General features: G+C 39.8%; 1 protein-coding gene across 5 annotated transcripts; it reads right to left on the bottom strand.

The window, feature by feature from the left end:
* Positions 1-1,213: 1,213 nt before the first annotated feature.
* Positions 1,214-20,581, bottom strand: LUC7L3 (LUC7 like 3 pre-mRNA splicing factor). 5 transcript variants are annotated; one of them, XM_042032409.1, is made up of 12 exons: positions 20,367-20,579; positions 13,683-13,749; positions 12,632-12,671; positions 12,225-12,369; positions 11,138-11,212; positions 10,944-11,048; positions 9,668-9,829; positions 8,978-9,261; positions 8,273-8,433; positions 3,280-3,420; positions 3,069-3,174; positions 1,214-1,743 (listed from the first exon to the last, which is right to left on the bottom strand). In XM_042032409.1, exons 1-12 carry the CDS (start codon positions 20,463-20,465, stop codon positions 1,731-1,733), a joined length of 1,398 nt encoding a protein of 465 aa, XP_041888343.1. In that variant the 5' UTR covers positions 20,466-20,579; the 3' UTR covers positions 1,214-1,730. The 5 variants fall into 5 exon arrangements, with proteins under 5 accessions (XP_041888343.1, XP_041888342.1, XP_041888346.1 ...); XM_042032408.1 differs by having other exon boundaries at positions 1,214-3,174; XM_042032412.1 differs by having other exon boundaries at positions 1,214-3,420; positions 20,367-20,581.
* Positions 20,582-20,711: the final 130 nt, after the last annotated feature.

The following is a 20,711-nucleotide window of genomic DNA, read 5'->3' on the forward strand; positions in this document are numbered from 1 at the left end:
ATCGACTACTTGCCTTTTGCCTAGCATTCCTAGAAAAATGTGGGATGGTGTTTATCCTGGGCTTGAGCTCTGAAGATAGTTCTCTCACACAGATGAATCTCTGTGGAGATGTTCGTACAGTCACAGCTGGAGGTAGTTGCTAGAAAGGCACCACGTTTCCTATGCTCTGCAAAACAGAATTTTCCTTCATCTTCAAAGCATTAAAGACTCCCCTATGAGACATGTCAGAATCTGAATCCCAGGCTAATCTACAAGGTACGTCATTTTATAATTTTTACTTTTGCAAAGTAACGGGAAATGCAATTCCTGTACCAAATACATGCAGTGGAAGGTGCAAGACAAACATTTTCACTGCTGAAAGAAGTGACATATCCAGGCAGAGGCTGAGTCCAATCTCACAAGTTTCAAAAGGAAGAGGTGTTCATCCAATGTCTGCAATTGGAACTTAGCTATAATTTCACTTGCTCCCACTTTATTTTTCCCTAAAAACACCACCACACGCACTCTCCATCCCCTGTGCCCCTGCACGTGTGTCTGCTTTAGAACAATAAAAGCCAGAAAAGGAACATGGCTGTAGTATCACCAGCCAGCACTACCGACCAGCGGGACCAAGGTGCAGATTCCTCCTGCGTGCACTTCCACACGCAGGCCACACAGATCAGCACAACAGTGTTCTGGCCATGTCTGACTTTGGCTGCATGTACAGTCAAAGCCTGAATCCTAATGGAAAAGATAATGTTCTTTTTAAAGAATGTAAATTCATTGCCTTACAGCCACAGCACTGACTAGTACACACTGCAGTTCTTTTCCAACAAGAACCACTCCTGCGTGCACTACAGCTTCACATGTGCATGAAGCACATCTCCCTGCCCACTTGTCTGTTCTGACCAACTGCACAGGGTCGTTAATCAATATCCCAAACCAATACTGCAATGCAAATATGAGGCAGTCTGAATGCCAGTCTCAGTACTGGCACCTCTCTGAACATGCTGTCCAAGTTGAACTGTTTTGTAAAGACTTAATACCTACATTTTTATTGGAAGATTTCTGTAATTTCTTAACCAAATGCAGCAAAGGCACTTTTTGGGGAGATGCTGAACCCAAGAGCATCTAACAGCTAGAAAAGTAAGCTTGAAATTAGATCCTGATGGCACCAAAAACAACCACAAATCCACAAACAGCACGGAATAACTAAGCATCCAAATTAATGAACTAAGCTTGAAGACATGAGTAATTTATTAGGAAAGAAACTTATTTAATATTAAATGTTCAATGACAGAGACAATCAAATTTGTAACAGAAATTCAAAGATACTTTATTTCCATTTCTTGTATATCAAGAAGCTAGGAATAGCTTAGTTGTAAAAATGGGATTCATTTTAGCTTGATTCACACAAATACTAAACATTTATTCTTGTGTTTTAAAGTCCAAGAATGAAAACTTGCAATTAAACACTGAGCAAGCCATGTGTTCAGGTTATGTTGGTTTCTTATCTTAAAAAGTCTTAAAGAAAAAAAAAAAAAGGATACAGGACTTATATTCTCAGTAGCATATGTGCTATTATCAACACATCTTTCTGAACTCTGGAAGGAAACACCAGTCCTGAATTAAATTTTATAAAAAAAATTCTAACTCAACTTTATATTTTTCTACGCCACTACAGCTTTCTTTCACCTCATTTTAAAGCAGATCTTCAGTTTAAGCTGTCTTCCAATGTCTTCGCAGACTCTTCATGTAGTAGTCCTATAATGCAAAATTTTGGGAGAACAGACGATTAGACAGCATTAGGAGCATTCTGTTTACCATTCCTATACACTGGCCCAGTTGTTAGCTGTCATCTTAACTCTACAAAAACATCACCATTGAACGTGACTGGCTTTAGAAGCAATGATGTAGCATTAATGGTTTAATATCAACATTAAGTGTTTAAGAGTTCCTAGCATACATAATGCCACTACAGTAACAAATTATGTTGCAAGAAGCTCATTTATCAGCTGTCCTCTCGACTGTTAGTTCCTTATTTCAGGAATACAACTAAAGACCTTCTGTAAGAAAGCTATGTCAAGAGTGGGGAAAAAACTTCAAGTTTTCCTTTCAATACAGTATTGTATTGCCTATTGTTTAGCTGCTTCATTTCCCACAAACAGTTTCCAGCATACATTCCTGCCATCAACACTGTCATCATTTGGTGGCATCTGTCTCTGCACATCTGCCTTACAAGCCTGTTAGCAGCCATTCCACTGTTCTGTGCTATGGCTGACTGCAAAGTCTCCTACACAGTAGGAAATATTAAGCACATACCTCTTAAAGACTTGAATTGCATTGAAAGTAACAAGGCGAATATTATGTAGTGTTTATTGCATTTTAAACTCTTTAAAGATATCTAATTCTGGGCAGCACTGCATCCCTACACACAGTTGAAAGAAAATTCCATTCTGTTAACATCAGATTTACAGTATTCACACAATACACAAAAAGTCCTTTTCACTAGCTTCAAAATCAAAAACACAACAGTAAGCTTAAAGATTACAGGCAACAGCATTCAAACATGGATGTGGGTAGAGAAAGGAGTACCTGGCATGAGTACCTGCTTAGTTTGACTGAATCCTTGATTTTTAATTTGGCTTTTCATGGGCCGCTCACAACACCAACGCTGTGTGAGGTATGGTAGTCAGCTGCAATAATTCATAAACCCTACACTTCCATCAATCCAATGCTACTGGCTCTCGAGTTACAGAACAAACTGCATTAGAATGCAAGGCAATAAAGCAAAAAAACTAGAAACATCCTTGACAAAGAAATACTAGCAGTTTATATGAAAACAAAGTAGTCCAACATGTGCCTCAAATATTAAGTATTTAAGCAAAAGTTTCTGCTGATGTACCAACACAATATGGACTTAAATACAAAAACAGTTCAACTTTTTTAAAAAAACGATAACAAAATTCCTAAAAATAAAAAAAGGATAATTAATTTTTCTATGGTGACTATATTACAAATATGTCCCAAAGAGGCACACTAATGGGGGCACGAGTCTGCTACAAAATAGCTGAGACAAAACGATGTACCTCAAAATGTTTTGCAGGACTACACTGTCATTTCCTTCAGAAGGTGCTTTAGTTTGTCTTCTTACTTGACTTAGTTCCATCTTCATCTGTGCATACTTACGCTGCACTGTTAAACAGTAACAAAAAGCCCTAATCAAAGTTTGAAATAATGCACTTACCTCTGTCTGATCTGAGGTCATATCAGATCAGTTTTAATTGGACTGAGTGTCACCTTCAGATTTAATGTCTTCATTGGTCCCATTGACCTCATTCTTAGTCTCACTCTCCTTCGAGTCTGTATTTGTGTCTTCACTCTGTTTTTCTCGACTACTGGACTTCATACTACTTTTTTTATCATCAGATCCCCTCTTTTCTGCCATGAAAGAAGACATTGACCATGGATTTCAAAGTAAAAACAAACATTGCACATGTGAGATACATATTGCATACAACATGGGACAATTACTTTCCATAGCAATAACAGTAATACTCAAAAAGTTACAGAAAAAGGCTTCAGACTACCATGCTGGAATGGAGAGGGGACAAAATAAAGGTAAAAGGGGACAGTACAGGGTGGGGGAAGAGGAGAAAGGTCAGACCTCCCAACAGAGGCAGTTACTCAGCTCTCTGTCAAAATACACAAATTGGGGGTAAAGAGGTTAGGCAAATGTGTAATTATGGTGCATGGCTTCCTTACTTATCATGGGACTCTTTTGGTCCCCAAGTTTTGATTTCTGATTGTTTATGGCCTGCTTTGGTTTACAGTTCTCATTAATTATGGTTCTTGGAAGAGAATCAGAAAAGAGTGGTGGGATAATGCTTGACTGCATGATCAAAGAAATTGATACTTGCCAATTAAAAACTAGCAATCCCAAACTATCAAATACTTGGGGAAACAATATTAAGTACTGACAGCTTTGAAGGTGGGGATCCCAGTGACAACCAAGATTAAATTTGAAGCCGCACATTTGTCAGCATTGTTAATTCTCAATTTTATAAAAACAGCAGTCATTTATAAACAACTCATTAAAAGGGCTTGGGGAGACAGCTTGGAGAATATATAAAAAGCACTTTTTTTCAAAGGCAAAGAAACAGCAAGATGTGGGGGAAGGAGCCCACAATTTCATCATGAATTGGGAAGCTCACTGAAGCATTTGCTACAGTAAGAACTCAATAATCTTCAAAGAAGGAAGGAAGCCAGAAGTAAAAACATTTCCATGGGAAGAAAAACATTCAGTATTAGAGCTGCGTGCCTCATCTGTAAATTCAGTATTTGCAAATTTAATAAAAATACCAATTCCTGCTGTATTATTTCACACCATAATATTCAACTCTTGATCAGTAAAGACACTTTGGAGAGAAAAAAAAAATCCAAAAAAACCAACCTCTCAGATGTCATCATACAGAACAACATTCACGCTCTTTTTTCTGATTATTCCCTGCTATCCGGGCAATCAAAATAAGTAATATAAATAGATAGATATATCCCCAACACAGGAGCACACAGATCGAACACTCTGAAAAAGCTATTTTAAATAATGTTATCACCTAGACTGGCATAACACACTTTTATATTCCAGGAAACAAAGCAAGAAATTAAGCTTTAAAAGAACAGCAACATCCCAACTTCTTTGTTTTATAACACACTACCAAAGCATAGGGTAAAGCCCTCACAGAGCAATGAGGGCAACTGCCTAATGACCACCAGTAGTGAGGATTCACCTGCAGCAGCACATCCAGTGCAGATGCAGAAAGCACACGGCAACGTCACCCAGCTCACTGAAGGACTAAGTCAGTTTGGCTCTGTCTGCCCTCGGTTTGGCAACTCCGCAGGTAGATTGCACTCTAACTAACCTTGTTAAAAAGTCTTCTTTTTGTGTCTTAAAGGTATCTCCGGTGCACACGTGGATCCACTGAGGAATAGTAGTCTTGTTTCCCCGCAGAGGACTAGTAGTCAGTCCAATAATCTTATCTTCTGTCCTATGTAGATATGGTAGATCTTAATAGCCCTATGGATGTGCAGTGTGCAGGGTTTTTTGTTCTGTCTTGTTTGTGTCTTGAATGTGGTCAGGAAGGATAATTGTGTTTAAGGTTAAAAAAACTATTAAACTGTGGTATGAAAGATCAAACTCTTCTAAAAATTTAAGTATTAAAACAGGTTTACCATAGCAAACCTCTGGTTTGCCAAGCAGAACTGAAAAAGTGTATTCAACAAATAGTCCAATTAACTGAACTTTTCAACCCCTAGAGCATCTGCAAGAAGGTAAGTTCCTCCAGTGTATTTTTAATCAGTAAGAGTTCTCTCTTTAAAAGCACATAAAATTAGTTTGCTGTTGAAACTGGGTGTATTATTTCAGCTGTGATCCATTAGGTATAATCACATAATATTGACTTTGCTTCATGATTAAACACATGAACATTTTTCTGATTGAGTTTGTGCAGGCAACTGAGAATGTGTTTTGTGAGAATTCTGATCACAACAAAGTGAATTGCTTTATTGTTCAGAAAATGCAAAATCAGTCAAACATAATATCCAGTATTACTGAGGTGTTCTAGCAGTATTTGCTGAGGTTTAATCACTAACATTAAAACATGATCGTAATTATTTTTATATAAGTATCAGAATCCAGATTAGGGAAGATAGAGAGCCAAGCCAAAGTGGTCTAGAGGCCCATTCCAGTATTAGCCCTTCATAAAATGAAGGTACTTGGAGAATAACTTTCCTTTTATTACAACCCCCAATTTATTCCATCTGCTCTGAAGTTTGTTTACTTGAACAGTAGCTGCATTCTACTGGCCCATATTAAGCTAATGCTCAGCTGGTGTTTATGGCTGGTGGCTCCTTCCTTTTAGCAAAGATATCCCTGACTCAAAATCTGAGTCACAAATCAAGTGCCCCCATTTTTACACATGCTTTTTTCTTGCAACCTTGGTTGCTTGTCTTCTACAGTATCTTAGTGAACAAGAAGCCAGGACTTCTGAATTTTCAAAGTGTGGCACTAATTTAATATGCAATTGTAGGCAAGTCTTGGGCAACTATGCCTTGGGGTTTTTTTGTGTTAATATTCATGTTTATAAAGCAGTCTGAGATTTCCAGATGAAAGGGCGCTACCCATGAGCAGTTACAGCCTTTGCTGCTTACTTTTACAACTGCAGATCAGTGGTGGCTATAAAGAGAAGTAGATTCTGAAGCTATTAGTATTAAGATTTAACTTTTAAGTTACTGTTGTGCAAAAGCCACACACGTCAAATATATGAATCTCTAAAGCTTTCTTCTTAACTACCTATCTACAGTGCCACACTGCAAATATGAGGATGCAATTGTGCTTACAGCTTCAGCACAGAAATTCAGTGTTTCCTTATTAAATACTATTGGGTTTGGTTTTTTCCTTCTTCCCCTCCTCTTTTTTATTTTTTCTGTGAAAAGATTTTCCCAACAAAGGGAAAACCACAAACTTCTTCAGCATTACAGTCCTGCTCTAAGGCCTATTTGTGTTTTTACAAATGTCAGGATGGCACAATCAAAAAAAGTAATTGATTTTCCCAGGTGGGATTTTCATCGCAGCTCATAGCATCACCTCACTGTTCTCATTTCTGGTGGAAGAAAGTAGCAAGCAGCAAATAAAACAGCCAGCAAGGAAATCAGTCAAGTCAAAACTAAAAATACTTGAGATGCTGAAGAAAGTTCACTAGCTCCTCTATTTATGGGAAGATTAAGAAAAGAACTGAAAAGCTCAAAACCAGACCAAATTTGAATAAATAAGAAAACAGTTATTTATATGCATAGATACACACATTCAGAAGAACAGGACATTCTTGACCAAGTACCAGAAATCTGTTCATAAAGCAGGCAAAAAAGGCACAGTATCAGGTAGGAATAGTAACAAATGGACAGATATAGGCTACAACACTGAATCTGAGTTTAAAGCCTACACATCATTTCCACTGCCAACAAGCAAGCAGCAAAACCCACTCTCTTACAGGGCAAAGGAAAATGAGAGAAGAATCAATACTTAAGGTGTCCCACAGTATAAACCAGAATAATTGAAACAGTCCAAGGAAGTCAGGGAAGAGAAATACATGAAGCATTACCAACATTTTGGCAACCAATCCACTGGATAAATATGGAGAAGGGTCAAGCAGACAGGCCTATGCAACCCAGAAACATGCACAGAGCACCTTTCATTCCAGAGAACCTCAAAAGTACCTTAGAAACACAATTGTTTCATCCATTACTGATGATCAGCCCATGAAGTGGGGTGGCTGTTTCGGACTGGCCATTAGTCAGCTCCCCACCAGAGCCAGAAGTATTACGTTCCTACAGAAGTTCCAAAAGACTTTTAAAGGGGGAAATTTAGCAATAACAGTGAATTAGTATCTTCTCACAAAATGTGAATCTGCAGTGTTCTCACTGTAGCTCTTTGTAATCCTACTTAAAGCTTCTGAGTTCCAGCCTCTGGTGAAGCAGTGAGCCACCATCAATGCTGTGGTACACGGCATGTACAGCTATAAAACCATTCCAAGGACTAACACAGCTTTCTGTTGAGACTCACCTGAATACTGACAAAGCAAAACTCACTTCGTTTAAACAACAAACAAAAAAAAAACCAAACCAAAAAACAAGGGAGAAAGGTCGGGGGAAGAGCAGAAGACGGGGGAGAAGGCATAAATTGTCATTTAGAGCATCAGAGATTCTGCAATATTTATCTTGGACTACATTTACAGATTGGGAAAAAAAACTTAAAAGCACTGTTAAAAGGGTAATAAAGGTAACATGATAGTGTTGAGAAGTAATAGATGGTACAGGTGAGAAGCCAGGTACCAATCTCCCACTAAACATGTACCTGCAAAGGGAAATTGCAAATATCCACTAAGAGTAGGAATATAAGACATTCACTCTTAGGAAATGATGATTACAGGCTTATGGTTTTATAAAGGTAAGCAGGTCTTAAAATATATAAAAATGCTTGCACACTTCATCTGCAGACAAAGTGCAACAGGTAGGAGAAGGACACTGGGGTGTAGGTATGCACACGTGCAGTAACCGTAACTGTAAAGAACAAAATACTTCGAATTGTTTACAGCAACACACAGAGCTTTCAGAACCACGTCTGATTTGGTACTAAGAACTTTCAGTCACTCACTGAGAGGCTAACAGCTTTTGAGACTCTAAGAAAATATTAGTTTCAGAACTTGCTAAGAACTCAGTCTTTATACAAACATACCTTTTTCTTTTGACTTCCTGTCTTGTTCTCTCTCTCTGCTTTTGCTTCTGTGCTTGTAGGATTTCCGATCCCGGCTTTTTGACCGTCTCCTGTCCCTGCTGCGAGACCTGTGTTTCCTTTCTGATCTATCATGGCTTCTGCTTCTTCTCCGGTCACGACTCCTTAACATTCAGAGAAAATTTTAAAAACGTAAATCTCAGCTGCTGTTTTCTAACTCGGAATATGAAACAAGAAAACAGTAGCATTTTCTAATACAGTGATTATCTGCAGAAACCAAATCTTAACATATTGTACGTAAATATTTCCCAGTACCTAAGAGCTGGCATCATTGCCCTCTTCATTTACTGAAACACTTAACTACACCGCTTAAAAGTATCTACCACCATGAAATAAAGACCAACTGAAGGAAGAAACAAGACCCTATTCTTTGGGAGCATTCTTTGTCTGCTGAAAGCTCCCTCATACAGCCACTTCCACCACAAAGGTGTCATCTTCCAAAAATGGAGAGGAGAGAGTGACACTCAGCAAAAACTTGCTTATCCTTAGAACCAATAAAGTGTGTCTTCACTTAAGAAGCAAGACCTAAGTGAAGCTAACACATCAGTGATGTGACCCAGGCTGACAGATCAAGTCCCCGTAAGACTTTTACCTTTTAGAAAGTTATGTGAAAATACTCAAGAGACACACAGACACACATGCACACACCTGCTTCGCCTTCTTTCTCTGCTTCTTGACCGTTTGTGGTCTCGTGAGCGGCTGCACCTCCTGTCAGATGTCCTGCTTGAATGCCTGCTTCGTGAGCGGCTCCTTTTACGTCTCTCTCTGTCACGAGCCCTCTCTTTTTCCTTTTCTTCCTCTTCACGTCGTCTCTTCCTTTCCCGCTCTTCTCTTTCTCGCTCCCTCTCTTTCTCTCTCTCTTCCCGTTCTAGCTTCTCCTTTTTCAACCTTTCATCACGGTCAGGCTCTTCTGTTCTTTTTCGTAACTTTTCCTTAAAAAACAAGTTCACAAGAAGAAATGAAGATTACTCAAGATACTTAAGCTTGTAAGTTCTGAGGATGTAAAAGCCTAAGCTTCTAAAAAATTTCAGTGTTATTTTCCAAACAAAGAACAGTGCTTCCTAAAATCCTTTGTCTTGCAGAACTTTTTTTTGTTTGTCACTCTCACAAGAATAGAGGCCACACTACATTTCTTTAAAAAGGCCATAAAAATTTCCACCTTAATCGACATCTTTGCTTATATCTAATGTCACAACAAATTACATCAGTGAAAGCTTAGTGCAGGATTCCATTCCTTGGGGTGTTTCACTCTCCTGAGAAAATCCACTGGGCAGCCTTTTATGTACGTTAAGAAGCCTCCAAGCATTTTTCATTTCAATAACTGGAGGAAATACTTACTTTTAAATCTTCTACAGTAGCTTTTATTTTGGCATAACCCATATGCTGCTTTCCCATCAAGTGGTCATCTACCCTGGACTGCGCATCTCCTACAATTAAAAAGGCTCCACAAACTTCGCAAACTTCCATTTGTTTTTCTTGGGCTGCAAAGCTCTCAATCGTCTGAAAAAAGAAAAATATTTGATTAGGCAAAAGAAAAGTTTTAGCCAGAAGTCAGTGAAGAGGTTTAGAACTCTGTTACCGCTGTCAAATCCCAGGCACTACTGAAAGCTGAAATCACATCTGCCAGCTTTATCTTTGGAGCACTGCACCCCAACACAGCAAACAGGGAGAAAAGAGGCCACCTATGCCCATTCTCACAAGGAAGGAACCCACAAGAAATCACAGAACCATTCCTCAGTGCATTAATATGGACACAGTCACACCTGCAGCCTCCTTGCAGTATCATAAAAATTAAAAGTTTTAACATTTTCTTTTAAAGCTTTCTTTTTCAGTTTTAAGAGTCCTTTGGCATCAACTGAAATGTCAGGAGCTGCAGAACTACCACAGAATATACCTCAAGGAATCAAAAGGCTAGAATACTCCATGAAGAAAAACAAAAAGAAATGCTGGCTTCTATTTAAAAGTAAGGTGGTTAAATTAAACCACTGTTTCAACAGACATATGAGAAATACACTGAAATTTCAACATAAACCCAGGTGATTATTGCTGTGCAGTGTTCATGAATCATACAGTATGGACATAAACACACTGCCTGCAACATTTAAGAGCTCTTAAAAAAATAAAACAAGAATCTCAATTTGAGCATTTCATTAAACACCAAAATAAAATCTTTTAGCTTAAGCTCCTTTTTATTGACAGGAACTTGCTACTTAACACATTCCCTCTGGCTTCTGCAGCTCTCAGAGTCAGACAGATGCCTCTCTCTAGTCACAGCCCTGCCACAAGGACTTTCTGTAACAGTCACATTGGTAGTTCAGTAAAATTATATTGCAGAGGCTACAGGGCAAAGTTTAACTGAGACCTGAACTAGAGTAAGGTGCAAGCTCTCCTCCAGGACTGCTGGGTGAATAATTCCATAATTTGTGCGCAGGAAGCCCACTCTCAAGGTAGAATGCTTAATCAACACAATGGATTAACACAGCCAAATGTCCCGTTACTAAGTAATAAATTCTGCACAGACCTTGCATGCCTTCAGTGGAAGGACAAGGTTATTCACAATGTACTGTGCATGAAATTTTGATATGTCTCACAGAACTATGAACACATTACTTACTGAAGTCGTAGACCTCAGCAGTTCTCTCTCTTCCTTCAACTGTTCAACGAGTTTCATCATTCCTTGTGCTTCTTCCACTTTTCCTTCTGACCCTAGTTCTTCAATCTAAAAGGCAATAAAAAAATTAGAAGTTTAATTTTTGATCGAGTAACAGAAGTAAGAGATCTCTCTTACGTGGGTTAAAAAACTCTCACCTGTTGAAGAAGTACATCAATTTTGTCAGTTAACACCTGAATCTTCTCTTCATTTTTACCAGTAGGTCCCGCTCCCTGCAAACAGTACAAGAGTGAGTTGGGGTTATTTTTCTTTCCTTGTTGGGTTTTTTTTTCTTTTGTTAAAACAGCTAAACACACAAATGTATGCCTTCTCATATTCCAGAGACACTTTGGGAATAACCTCCCCTGCCTCTTCTCCTACGAGAAGCTACTAATAATAGTCTAGTCTAACATAAAACACTCCTCAACACCATTTACTCCACCCTTGCTAAGTCTAGTCACACTAATTCCTCCCAAATCAACAAAAATGTTCAAGGTCCTGGCCCATAGAAGGTAAAAAAAGTGAATTCAAAGTCCTAATTTTAAGCTCTGACACTCCCATGCACCTATTACATATCTTTGCAGACATTCAAGTATGACTTAGAAGTTCTGTGGGCTTTGAAATTCAATTTCTGAGCGTAAAATGCAAAAAGAACCTTACTTCAAAGATGTATTTGTTAGCAGTGTCCTTTCTGCAGCCTGTCAGAATACTTACTGCCTCCCTCCCACCTTTGCTCTGCTCCCTAAGTGATATCTCTCAAGTGGATGCTGTCCACAGCTCCTTCTGAAGCAACTGGACTTTGCACAGAACAGTGAGGTGGGGCAGCAGAAAGGAGCAAGGCTGTCCTGGCAGTCACAAAATTCACAGAGCACAGGCCACAATCATTGCTCCAAATCCATCAGGGGACAAGATACAGCTTGCTAGTGCAGGGAGGGAGGAGTGTGCAACTAGTGGAGAGAAGGTAGACTGAGGTTGTCAGGATAAAGACAACACCTGACAGGTAGAGAACAGATACTTGTTCTGAGAAAACAAGAGATGGTGAGAACAGAGAGGGCTCTTCCTGACTGTGGAGCTGTTGGCTCATCCATTAGGGCCAGATGTGTGACCTGCTGGCTAACAGATGAAAAATCCTACTGATCAGGAATCTTCTGGATAACAGTAAGTTTTACGTGAATAGATAAGGTCAAGACACCCTGAAGATGCTATGTGCAGGAAAAGCTGCCTCAATGACTCTTGCAGACTCACCCCAGAAGACTGTTGGTTCTGTGACAGTGCCAAACGAGCATGGCCCCTCCGGATCCTGCGCTCCACCTCTGCAAGCAAGCTCTGCAAATAACGCAGGAAGTCTCTCTCATAGCCCACCTTCATAAACCGAGAGCTCTTCTCGTACCTGAGAGAAGATTTTTAAAATGAAAGCTCACATCAATCTGTAAAAGATGAGAACTAAGTAACAAGATACACAGTATTATAAATTCTTGCTCATAGTAGGAGAATATTATATATTTAAGGAAATAAATTTTTATTTAAACAGGAATTTAAATAAATTTACATAATAAAATAGCAATTAATTTGTAATGTTTGGGTTGCTATTAACAAATGCCAAAGATACCAGAAACTCTTATCTGCTTTAACATATCCAACAATAAACTTACTGTTTGCGTAGATTTTCATCATGAATTTTTTCACAAGGACCTAAGAAGACAACACAAAAAGCTTAAGTTTGCATTCCTAAATGTTGTATTCATATTCCACCAGCATTTGTTTGCGCACCACAACAGAACAGGACTATAAACATTTCACAAGGACTTTTATGCTTCTGCCTTTCTGCTTCCTTTGCTTGCAGCTTGAAAGATGTATCAAAGAATGGCAATATCATTTAGTAACTAGAAAACCAAAAGAGACTCTATATATGAAGTCTTCATAAAAATAGAATTTCCAGATCAAGTTTTACATCAGTCAATACAAACAAACAATGTAATATCCTAAACACCTGGGGCTTTAAAAAATAAAAAAGAACAACAAAAAAAATTGCATATGAAGGGTAATTTCATCAGGCACTTTCTAATTTCCAGTGTTCTTTGCAACACACTGGCTACCTAAAACATTGATCTTCAGAGTAAAATTAGGAGGTACGTGCCCTGAGTCCATGAAGGTGGCTGTGTTAAAACTCCCCACCTTCCCCAGACTCTCAAACTCTTCAACAGACTTAGAAATTAACACTAAGACAAAAAGTCTGGTTTTGTTAAGTTACCATCTCCAAACTACATGCTGTCCATGTACCATCACTTGAAAGCTGCCAGTAATTTAGAGCCAGTCTTCAGAAATAACTATTACAGAAAGTGAGTCTCTAAAGTAAAGCAGCTCAAAAAAGTATACTCACACAAAACCAGGTTAAAACCCTGCCCAGGTAGAATAACCTTAACTAGAAACTGAAACTTGAGCAGGAGAAAAGCACCCCATACCCAGTAATTTAGCTTACACAGTAAGAAAAAAATTTTAAGATGTTTTTTCACTTAGGCAAAGTAGGATGTGGAATAAATATTACTCTTAGCATACTGTATCACTGGCAACCCTTGAACTGAAAAAGTAAAAAAAATTGAAAGTGTTTGACAGAGCAATTAACAATAAAAACATAGTTCGCAAACAAAAGCTTAGCTGTAATTACTTTTAAGTGAATAAAAATCTCATGACTTATAAACTTACCTAAATCAGAACGGGTATTTGTAAATAATTCAGCTGGGCAAAAGCCACAAAGGTAGTATTTGCAAACCTGACAGAAAAGAAAGAAACAGGCATCATTTTTTGCCTCTTGAATAGGAAATTTTATGTAATCACTTCTATTTCTAAAATACAGTGATAAAGTTTCTTTTGGAGATAGTAGAATTTCTAAAAATTTTACACACCCTCTATATTTCTTGGCAGCAGTAAGTGCTACAAGGTGCATCTTGATGACAAAACACCAAAAATCTTACTTTTCCTTGCAATAGTAATATATCTTAACTTTACCACTAAATATTTAAGATTAGAGGAAAGGGTCATCAATTTATAGGTATCAATATTTAATATTTCCAAAGGAAAGGAATGAAATCAGATTGGACTATTTAATAAGTTTCAGAGAAATTCTCAACTGTGAAAAGCCACAAGGGGTGAGAACAGCTGCCATGGAAGCATGGAACAAGTTCCTCTGCTTGCCTGGGACAACTTCGCGTTGAGCCTTCACTTCCTCAGAGCTACTGGCATGGAAAACCAGAGCCATTTGCATTCAAACATCAGGTACTGCCCCAAGGACTTCGATGGCAATTAAAAGACTGAGAATCATTCAAAAGCTTTCCCACTCCAATGCTTTTACAATTCCCTACCTTAAGAAAGACAGGCAACAAGACATTATATAGCTCTTCAGGCAGAGAAGACACTCATTTAACCTGGTTTCCTGCCAACTAAAAAGGGTTCAGTTTGTTTCTGCACAGCCTGGTTTTACATTATCAAGTCAGGTTCTTTTTCTGATAACAGAAAAGTTTTGAACAGAAAGTTCAAAAAACCACAAACCTGTTACTCTAGTCAGAAAATACTTAGCATATGATGGGATAAAAACAGCTTTTGTTAAAAAGATTATTCAACCTCACCCATGAGCATGGGCTTAGCTAGTCAAGTTGGTCAGTTCCTGAAGTTCGTAACACAGAATTACCACCTGTCTATCCATCAGAACAGCCAAAAGGGCAGATTCAGAAATACTTGCACCCCTAACTTCATAAACAATCCTAAATAATTAACTTTTCACTAGACCCTTCCCACAGATTTGACTGCCATTAATTAAGGTGTAAATCCGAAACTAGCCTGGACATTCTTCCAGCACCTTCTTTATGTTACACAGTTTCTAATTTTTGGCAATCTAATAACTGTGACTGCATTACAGCCTAGTTCTAATCCTCTCACATATCCTGTGGACAAAGACATGCAGTATCTTATCTCCCAAAATACAGTCTGAAGTATTTTAAGAAATGGGGGTGAGGAGAGAGCCCCAACCACCACCACCTCACTGAAAAGCCTGTGATACCCATTGATCAAATTAGATTAGCCTGATTTATTTTTCCAAGCTAACTGCCAGACTGCAAATCAGGCTACGGAAGTTAAAACTCTACTGACTGCTTTACAGATTATTCAGAAAAACAATCAGGCTTTCTATTAACAAGCCATGGACAAGAAACACAAACAAACAAATCTCTTATTATGTAATTTGAATACGTCTCCCATGATCCAGGTTTGGATACTGGCACCTATCTGAAGCAATTTACCAAGAATAGTTAAGAAAACACGTGAAATGACTTTTTCTTTTTTTTTCTTCTCAGAAGCAAGGAGAAAGTTACTGGACAAAAATCTGGTTTCAGAACCTGCTCTTCTCTGAAAGCTGCAATATCCCTTGTTTTACTACAAAATTGCTTCAAATGAGCAGTTTCTGAGATGGACTCCTGTACTACTCCATAGAAACGTAATTTCTCTATACATTCTCTTCCATTTTCTCATATTCCCATTCAGGTATAAGGATCAGTGAAAAGGCACTTCCCAAAAAATTTCAGAGATGGACTAGACAATTTCCAAAGACACAGAGAGCACAATAATAACAGTCTGACCATACCATACTGTTAAAAGGGTCGTAGAATATCTTCCATCAACCAAAAAATTAAGCAAACTGGCCTGTAACAGTTTAGAAACTAGCAGCAACAAAACAAGCAAAGGAAAAGTAATTAGAAGTATGATGAACAAAACAAAATGAAACAAAACAAACTCACCCTCAATGAAAACCAGAAAGAATTACAATTATTATAAAACAGCACTACTAGGAAAATCCTCTTTTTATGAACTGATGGTTACAGCCAAAAGTTGCAGTAACCAATACCAAAATAAGATATTTAAACAGGCCACACACTGTATTAATTATTTATACATTAAAACCTCCAAACAAACACAAGCCATATCAAACAAACAAAAAAACTCAAACCCAAAATAACGACAAAACCCCCACACACCAATAAGCTGCCATAATTTTCTCCTACCAGCTCTAGATGCTGCCACTCTAGCACTAGGATGGCATCAAGTGAATTACCCGACATTTTCTCCTAGGAAGCAGCCTGCAGAGAAATACTCACTTCAGAGTGGTTCAGACCACTGTGGCTGAAGCAATTTTCTTCCCTTCTCATACCTATTTCATGATGCTCTTCAACTGAGTTTGCTTCAACAGGAAAACACAACTTGCTGGAATCCTGCAGAATCTTGCAGGTATCATTCCAGCTCAGCTTCACTGAGCGCAACATTTGTCTTTCCAGGCTGAACACCAACTGTACTTCCAAACAATTCTAAATAATCAATAGTGAGTGGGCCAAGGAATGGCTGAAGCATCACGGAGCCATTAAAGGACTGAAACAGAACTGAGGCTTATCAGTCACCTCATCCATGGTTTATCAGGCCGCTGCACTAATCGCAAGTAACATGGAAACACATTCCACACATGCAGCAACAGACCAACAGGCAGTTTGGTAGGGATAACTCCCTATGCAGGTAACGAGCATTTATTCCTTTTTGCAGAATTATTCTGACAACTCTGCTAGTGAGAAGGTGCAATAGAGAAGTGTCACTCTCAAACTGTTGCTGCAGGATAAGACACAGCTTGGGTCTCAAAGCCCTTGAGTTCTCACTTTTTGATAGGACACTACAACGAACAGAGGTGCTTGGAACTTTCCACTTCTTCACCACAAATTTGTTAATCCTTGAAATCTCTTGGAGATAGGAAAGTAGAATCTTTTACATCCAAGTCCACTAAGTTAACAGCAAGAATTGCAAATTCAGTTGGAGTCGGGGAAGAGTTCAAAGCTTTCCCACATAAAGAAGCTATTGACATGTCTATATTGTTAATACTTCTACATTACCATGCTTCTCTTCTGCAAGAACTGTATTTACTGATGGAGAAGTATCTCTCTAACAGTAACGAACAATTATGTAAGCAAATTCCTTTAGGCAGACAATTCCTAGTAAGATGGCTGAGAATAAAATCCGGCAGATTGTGGCTCACACAACAAAAACTAGTAAATTCTTCCTCACAGTCGAGTTCTTTGAATCCATTAAAGCTCACACGCAGCAGACATTTTAAGAGCAATGCCCGCCCACCCAAACCAACATCAGCCCTTCTCCCAAACCTACTCTTAAAGATAAATGTTATTTGAAGAGTATTAGTAATGGAAGGTTAAGTCCTCTCCCTCCATCCCCTGGAGGATTAAGTCCTTAAATTCTACCTAGATACAAAGCAATTTAGGTCGCTGGCACTATAAAAGTAAAAGCATAACACATTAAATAGCTAAAACTATCACATTATACTCTGAATACAAACCTACATTTTGAGAAACTGCATTATCAGAGACGATCGCTTACAGCCATTTGTCTCTACCAGGTCTTCACCCCTCTCCACTTTCCGAAAACCCTGAGTTTGCCTTGAAGAAGCAGCACAATTTCAAACCTTACAGCAGCACAGGCAGCCTATGCCGGGCTGTCTTGTGCTACAGAACAGCCTCAGAACTCTTATGCAATCGCTGTTTCCATAAGAACTTGCTTTGTGCAGGTGGCGTATTAAAGCAGGAAGGTGTGAATCAATAAAGAAATATACTTTGTCTACACTGTCTACATGACAGTAAGCAGAAAGACTAAAATACGTGATAGTAATAATTTCCTCCTGCACACAAAACAAAGACTTGTTGCCCAAACTAGGATTGATCACCTAAGGACATGCCATCATGCTGAAATATACCACAAGTGGGATTCCAATTTTTAAAGATTAAAGGCTTTAATCATGTCAAAGTTTTAAAGTAAGAACTTAAGCTCTACAAAAGCTCTTAAAATATAAGATCAACGTTTCATTGGCACTGCAAATACATCACACTGAGCTATCACACCCTCTGCTTCCACACCTTCCACTCCCATCTTGTATTTCACTGCACCTTCCAGTTTCTGATAGCCACATGGATGCAATCTCCAAATGATAAGCAAAATACAGATGAGCTTCTTGTGATAATCTTCCACGTTCAAAACTGATGAAATGTGACACAAAATTCTACACTTTGGGATCAATACAACATGCTGGCATTGAGCAGGTTGCATGATGATCTATGTCTAATCTCAGAAGAAATTACATTAGCACATGTATTTCACCTGAAAAGTAGCACAGCAGTCAGGCAGAGGAATGAAATGTTACTATTTGAAATTTACTATTTGAAATGCAGATGCATTTCCTGTCTTTTAAAACCTGTCAGCACTGCAAATTTAATCGTTAGGTGACAAAGAAAGTCAAACTGAAACACGTGTTTAACAGCAGTAATCGTTGGGTTTTATGAACTCATCAGTTGACTATAGGAACCTAGGAAAACACTCCTTGCAGAAAGGTTGTATTTAGTTAGTCTCAAATAAAAGCAGAAGCAGAGCAAACAGCAGTTCCTGCAGGACTGAAGGCTCAACCCTAAGCCTTTAACTTTCCCAGTGCTCTCACTTTCTGAACTGTCAGAAGACCGAGAAGGAGAGACAAGGCCCTGTTTCTAAAACAACAGCTTAGAGACAGAGTCCTTTGGTTATAGTCGAACTCTTCAGCCTGAAGTTGTAAGTGAAAAAAAAATTGAAAATATTCTGTGATTTGCTCATTTGAAGATGAAGACAGTAATCTGAATTTATTAAAAACGAATGATGGGGGAAAAAAAAAAAACAAACAGTGAAGAAAAAAAGTCTTTCTCACCTTAATGAATAAACCAAACCAATAATCCCCTTATCTGTTGTTCTACCTGGACCAACATGGCTCAAGCCATTCACCTCATATTTAATATATTTCATGTAACTCCTCCTTATTTCAAATTCACATTCAAAGGAAAATATCTAACTGAACACCTGTACTATTTTCTTAATAAAGTAAGTCTAGAAACACATAAGGTCATGAAAACTTCCTGAACGTGCACTGCTTACCTATAGAGCAGAATTTTTCAAGGGAGGGAATTGTTCCTCACACTTGAAAAATCTACTGTAAGATAGGCATTGGTCCTTATATCATGCAAATTCAACCAATTCAAACAAATTCAAACAAGTGTTATCCTCCTTTATAATGACCTAGATCCTATATAAAAACATGAAATCATGTATTTGATTAAGATGCAATTTCGAACAGCCAAACCCAAGCATTTCTCCCTCCTCCCAATTAAACATCATCCCAAGCAAATGCTAAGGGCGGGAGGAGCTAAATGCTCTGTGCAGCTTAAACCACAGAAATTCCTATCACTTACGTGATAAATTATTGTAACTGTGACACTTTCTTTTAACATATGCCATAACTAAATGTATCACGAACGGGGAGAAAATAAAATTTAAAAACTAATCAGTGTTCATCTCTCCCAAAGTAGCAGCTACGGGAACTTTGTAGCTACCACTGAGTTTTCCTGAAGTAACTTACAATTCAACTACGATGGCCAAAACTAAGTCATCATTCATTAAAGCTCAACCAGTGGAGAAACCTCAAATAATAATAACAACAACAATAACAACAACAACGTTCTCTTGTTTGGGCTACTTACTGCAGAAAATGAATGAACACCACGTTAGCAAAAGTACGTAAATACTGCTAAACAACAGTCTTGTCTAGGTTAGTGTCCTTCCCCCCCCCCCCCCCAAGGAGACTCCTCTGAGTGAGGAAATATGGAAAGAATCAAGCTTTTCTTAACCACATCCTCACTTTCCAAAGTCTTACGGTTTTTCCTTGTAGTAAAAACCGTAAAACATTTAAGTCCGTACGTGCGTGCCCTTCTGTTTCCTCACCACCCTCAGGAAAAGATCCAGACATTTATCTCCCAAACCAGAACATCTGTCTCATCCCCCTTCGCGCAAACCAACAGCTTCTACTCAGAAGTCCTGAATTCCTTTAACCGCCCCGCCTCCCCGCCTTATTTTTGTGTTTCCCTGCGGGAGATCTCCGCCGCCACCACCGGACCTCTGAAAATTCCCGTTCCCGTTAACGGCGGCCCCGGCGGGCACAGCCTTCCCCCGCCAACACCCGCACACCGGGGCTGTCCCTCCTGCAGCCCGGGATCTTCCCCCTCGCTGAAGGCTCGGCGCGGTTCCCGCGCACGGCCGGGCCCGGCCCGCCCCAGGCCGCCATGCAGGGCCCAGCGCGGAGAGCCCGACCCGCGCCTCCACAAACCACGCGGAACCCCCGCTCTGGCCAGCACCTCCCCCCTTCCCTTCTCCCCCCTCCACGCGGCTGTCCCCGGCCAAGAGAAGCCGCCCATGCCGCTCCGACAAACCCCCGGCCCCGCGCAGCGTGCGAGAGCAGGGAAGGAGGGAGGAGAGAAGCGGCCCCGCTGCACTCACGCTCTCGTGGTCCCACCGCACGTTACTGCGCTTTTCATCCGGGGCCAGGTTCCTGTCCCGGCCCATGAGCTCATCGAGGAGCTGGGCGGCCGATATCATCGTGAGCTGCAGGCCGAATCCCCCTCGCCAGACACCGGCTCGGCCACCTCGCCCCGACCGCCCGCGCCGCGCCTGACAGAGACAAAATGGCGGCGGCGACGGCTGGCCCTGCCCACAATGCACCGCGCGGGCCGAGCGCGCCGCGCTCCGTTCCCTCACGGCCCCTCCGTGCAGCCCGGCCCGGACAGCCGCGGGGCCCGCGGGCAGGAACGGCCGCAGCCGGCAAATACCGGCACGGGAAACGGC

Source organism: Corvus kubaryi, unplaced genomic scaffold (genome assembly GCF_017639235.1).
Source record: "Corvus kubaryi isolate FWS band 111438036 unplaced genomic scaffold, C.kubaryi_AGA036_p1.0 37353, whole genome shotgun sequence".
NCBI classification, from domain to species: Eukaryota; Metazoa; Chordata; class Aves; order Passeriformes; family Corvidae; genus Corvus; species Corvus kubaryi.

Bases quoted from the DNA above. Each gene is read 5' to 3' on its own strand.
- LUC7L3 (XM_042032408.1), bottom strand. From the start codon at position 20,465: ATGATATCGGCCGCCCAGCTCCTCGATGAGCTCATGGGCCGGGACAGG. The intron at 13,750-20,366 runs GTGAGTGCAGCG...CTTTTCTGTCAG, and splicing joins TGCGGTGGGACCACGAGAGC to GTTTGCAAATACTACCTTTG. The intron at 12,672-13,682 runs GTAAGTTTATAA...TTGTCTTCTTAG, and splicing joins AAATACCCGTTCTGATTTAG to GTCCTTGTGAAAAAATTCAT.